This window comes from Plasmodium gaboni, chromosome 11 (genome assembly GCF_001602025.1).
Source record: "Plasmodium gaboni strain SY75 chromosome 11, whole genome shotgun sequence".
NCBI lineage: Eukaryota > Apicomplexa > Aconoidasida > Haemosporida > Plasmodiidae > Plasmodium > Plasmodium gaboni.
Genome location: NC_031491.1, coordinates 836,866 through 842,314, shown reverse-complemented (window position 1 = coordinate 842,314; position 5,449 = coordinate 836,866). Strand labels below are relative to the sequence as shown.

Here is a 5,449-nt window from a genome sequence, read left to right as displayed (position 1 = left end):
TTTTTATATAAAAATAAATTATTATATTTAAAAAAAAAAAAAAAAAAAAAAAAAAAAAAAAAAAAAAAAAAAAAAAAAAAAAAAAAAAAAAAAAAAAAAAAAAAAAAAAAAAAAAAAAAAAAATATATATATATATATATATAATATATATATTAAATTAATTATATGCAAAAATGTGTTTGTGGTGAGGACTTGAAATTTTTTTTTTTACTAAAAAGAGAAGAACATGACTAGAAATATATATTGAACGTTTATATATATATGTATAATATATATGTGAATAGAAATACACGTAATATATATCTTCCTTTATTTATATATTTATGATTATTTATTTATATATATATATATTTTTAATAATTTGAAGAAATATATTATAATTACACATTTTATTTGTAAATTTATTATTTTTTTTTTTTTTCCATCACAAGTATATATATATATATATATATAATAATATTTACAAAATAAAATATAATTTTCAACATCAAAGGAGGGATAAAGGAAAAAATATATAATAAAATAAGAATAAAATAAATATTAAAAAAAAATATATATATATATATATGTATTGTATTTTTTTGTTTTATAAAATAATATATATATATATAAAAATAATTACATATATATATTTTTTTTCATGTTAAAAAAAAAAGGAAAAAATGAAATACCTTCCTACATATAAAAATTGTATGTTATAAGAAGATATTCTTTATATTGACATATAACATATATGTATATACAATTTTATTTTATAGAAAAAAAAAAATATATATATACATATAAATGTATATATATATATATATATATTATATTATATTATTATATTTTTTTTGTTGTTCTACATGTAAAAAGAATATTCATTGTGAAAACCTGTAGGGAGATGGTTCAGGGTTATTAAACAAAAAAATAAATAAAATTAAATAATACATATAATATATATATATATATATATTTATATATAATATATTGTATTTCCTATTTATGTTTTTATATTGAAAAAGTTAGCACATCGACAAGTTGTTTATTCGAATAAATAAATATATATATATATATATATATATATTTATTTATTTATTTATTTATGAGCTATATACAACATTATACTACACATACAAAATTTCTTACAAATTAACTTATCCAAATATATAAATAACCAGAATATTAAAAACAAAAAAGAAATATATATAAATAAATAAATATATATATATATATTTATATAATAAGATGGTTTTACAAACTATCAAGTTTATTGTGTTACGTCCAAGGGGCATACCTCAAAATTTGGGTAAGCCAAATAAAATAAAATAAAACATACAAATATATACATATATATATATATTCATTTATATGTGTATGTTTTTTTTTTTTTTTTTTTTTTTATATATAAAGAAGTGGAAATAAATTGTAGTGATTATGTAAGGAATATAAAAAATAAATTATTTCAAGAAGATAGAAGCAAAGGTATGTTATATGTATATTATTAAGTGTGTATAAGATTTTATTTGATGTATATATTATTTTATGTGATGTATATATTATTTTATGTGATGTATATATTATTTATTTATTTATTTTATTTTTTCCAAGGCTTAAATGTGCGATTTATTTATATGGGCAAAATATTAGATGACAAAAAAAAACTAGAGGACTACTTAAATTTTTATAATCAGGATATTTTAATGAACAATAAAATTACAAATATATTTAATGAAAATAAAAAAAGATATTCTACAAAAAAAATGCTAAATGATATTATGAATACAAATGCAAATACAACATCCAAAGAAAGTGTAGCAATAACGATACATGTAAAAATCACAGAAAGTTTTTCGTCTTCAAGAAATGGTGAGTTGGAAATTATATATATCTTAAAAATATAAAAGGACATAAGAAAAAAAAAAAAAAAAAAAATATATACACACATATAAACAAATATATATATATATATATATATATATATATTATATATTATATATTATATATTTCCTTGTACCTTTTAATACTTGTTTATTTTTTTTTTTTTTTTTTTTTTTTTTTTTTTTTATCTTACCATGTAGATACCTTTGACGGTAAAAATATCAATACGTCTTTGGCTCGACTAAGTCTAATAATGTTCGTTTCTCTTTTATGGATTTACAGATATAATTATGCACATATATTTCCAGTATTTTCAACTGTAGTCTTATTTATTTTTACAATTTTTATTGCTACAATTATATTTCACAACTATATAATATTAATTGTTAACGTCTTAATACAAATAATAATAACCCTATATCAAATATTCAAACACTCCTTTAAAAAAATCTATGAACATATTAAGAAGAAGATACAAAAGTATTATAAAAATAAAAAAGGAACCCAAAAAATTAAATAGTATATATTTAAAAAAAAAAAAAAAAAGAACATTAACAATAATATGATAAGTTGTCATAATATATATATATGATAGTCGAAAAGAATTTAATAATATCACACACACATATATATATATATATATATATATATATATGATTATATTTTATGGGAAGGGAATTTTCAAAAAAAAAAAAAAATTTAACACATAATATAAACACCTCTTAAGGATAACATATTCATTTAAAATATATATAAAATTAATGATATGTTTTAATATATCCTTTTTTGTTTTACAAATAAATAAATATATATATATATATATATATATTTATATGTGTTTGTAGTGTTATTTTTTACGTGTATACACACCTTCCCAGTTTGTATATTAATAAATATATATGAACTTCAAAGTTTTAAGTTTACATATATATATATATATTTACACATATTTTTATATACATTCATGTGTATCCTTTTGGTGATATTTTTTATTTTAAATGTCAAATAGGAAATTATTTTTATTTATTTATTTATTCTTTTTAATTTAATTTTTATGTATCTCATTTGTTTCTTAAAAATAAAAATAAAAAAAAAATATATATATATATATATATATTTATGTGATATATTTAAAAAAAACATATTGGTAATACACTCAATTGTAAGATGCGCATAAACATGTTGTCATTATAGGGTATAAAAATATAGAGACACTTATATTGTGTCCTTTATATATATATATATATAAATTAGTAATATATTGAATTTAAATATTTTGGAACTCCTTTAAGAAGGCAATTATTTTTTTGTGTTGAAATTCTTTATTGGTATGTGTTATAAGTTGATTTATTTGTTGAATAAAAGGTTGATATTCTGAGTGTGATGACGTTAATGTTGGAATAGTATCATGATTTACATAGAATCCAAATTTATTATTAATTTTATTAAATAAATGTATGAGATCATTATATTCATTATGATTTAAATTATTAAGATGAAGTTTTGATTTATGAATAAAATTTTTAATTTGATTTAATTCCTGTGTATTTATAGAATATTGTGATAAATATTGTTGTTTTTTATTTTCATATTGTTGTAGAATATTTTGAACAATATGATTGTTATGATCCATTTTTTGTATGTCTTGTAATTGTGATTTAATATAATTTATTAAAGTATCATTTTTATATATATTTTTAATATTATTAATACTATCATTTAAAATAGAATTTGAAAAATTTTTATCTGTATTAATATTTTGATATAATTTTTTAATAATTTCATCTATTAAAATATTTTGTAGAGAATTTTTATAATTCTGTTCATTAATATATATTTCTTTTAATTTTTTTTCTAAGTTTTCAACAACTTTATTTTTTTGGATATTTAAATATGTGTGTATATATTTTTTTAATAAAATATTAGAATATTGTTTAAAGTTAATTAAATAATGAATACATTCTGTGTCTTTTGAAAATAATTTTAATTGTTTATATATAATATCTTCAGCTAATAATTTATTTTTATTATTTTCTTGAATCATTAAATTTTTATCTTTATTTATATATTTTTGTATATCTTTATAAAAATAAGAACCTAACATATAAAATACTGAAAAAAATGGTAGTGTTTTTGATAGAAACCAAGCATTAGATAAAACAAAATTATTTAATCCAAAATATAAAAAAACAAATATTAAACCATAAGATGATAATAAATTTTTTTCTTTTATATATTTTAAATGTATTAATTTTTCTGGATTCTCACTTCTTTTTTTTAAACAATATTTATATACATCTTCTTCATCTAAATTAAATAATATAGATATTTCTGGGTAATGAAAATAATAATTATCACAAAAAGATAAATCTAAAGCATTCATTTCTTTCTCACTATATCCATTTATAAACATTGTATCTAATAATTCTTGTTTAGTTAAATAAATATCTTTTTCTACATTCAAACCATTTTCACATTTTTTTTTAAACATAATAAAATCATTATTTCGATTTTCTAAAGATGTAATTAATTTAAGATATCTTAAAAATATAGGAACTTTTTTTGTATATATATATAAATCATCTCTATTAGGACATGATAAATATATATCATCATATTTTACACCATCAATACTTGGCATACATATTCGATATTTTGTATATACGTATTCTTTATTCCAACCCTTACTATTATTTGTGTAAAAACACTTGCTAATAACAAAGCTGCCTTTTATTTTATTCTTCCCTATTCGAACCATCATATCTTCACACAAACAAAATAAAAAAAATATATATATATATATATATAAATTGTAAATATATATATATATATATATAAATTGTAAATATATATATATATATATATGTGTATATATTTATATTTATTTATTTTTATTTTTTTGTGTGTGTCCCTTTATGTATCTCTCAATATATATTCAAATTGTTCATGTAAAAAATATATGAACAATTATTTTCCAAATATATCATTTCATATTAAGTACAAACATTTTACATATAAAAATTAATATAAATAAATAAATATATATATATATATATATATATATAATATACATATATATATATATATAATATATATATATATATATATATATATATATATATAATATACATATATATATTTTTTTTTTTTTTTTTTGCTACTAAAACGACAAAATAGTATATCCTCAAAATGTAGCTCTTTTTTTTTTTTTTTTTTATTTCCAACTTTTTTTCTATATGTCCAAGAAAATATATATATATATATATATATATATATTACTTACAAATGTATAAAATATAAATATATGTATAATATAAAAAAAAAAAATAATAATATATTATATATATATATATATATTAATTTTTATATATTTTTTTAAAAATATATACATATTGATACATACATATATATTATATATATTATAATATTATATATATATATTTTTTTTTTTTTTTTTGGGAATAAGGCTATTTAAAAATGTGACCCTTGTAGTGGATACACATGTAATTTTTTCTTTTAAATAAATAAATAAATAAATATCATATATGATAATATTTTACAACATATTGAAAAAAAAAAAAAAAATAAA

At 15.4% G+C, this 5,449-nt stretch overlaps 2 protein-coding genes across 2 annotated transcripts; one reads left to right on the top strand and one right to left on the bottom strand.

Annotated features, from left to right (window-relative positions):
• Positions 1-1,227: 1,227 nt before the first annotated feature.
• PGSY75_1125200 (hypothetical protein) lies at positions 1,228-2,380 on the top strand (the record flags this gene model as incomplete). Its single annotated transcript, XM_018786375.1, has 4 exons — positions 1,228-1,288; positions 1,393-1,464; positions 1,591-1,848; positions 2,061-2,380. 4 exons carry the CDS (start codon positions 1,228-1,230, stop codon positions 2,378-2,380), a joined length of 711 nt encoding a protein of 236 aa, XP_018641170.1.
• A 747-nt stretch (positions 2,381-3,127) lies between these two features.
• PGSY75_1125100 (putative vacuolar membrane protein-related) lies at positions 3,128-4,618 on the bottom strand (the record flags this gene model as incomplete). Its single annotated transcript, XM_018786374.1, has 1 exon — positions 3,128-4,618. One exon carries the CDS (start codon positions 4,616-4,618, stop codon positions 3,128-3,130), a length of 1,491 nt encoding a protein of 496 aa, XP_018641169.1.
• Positions 4,619-5,449: the final 831 nt, after the last annotated feature.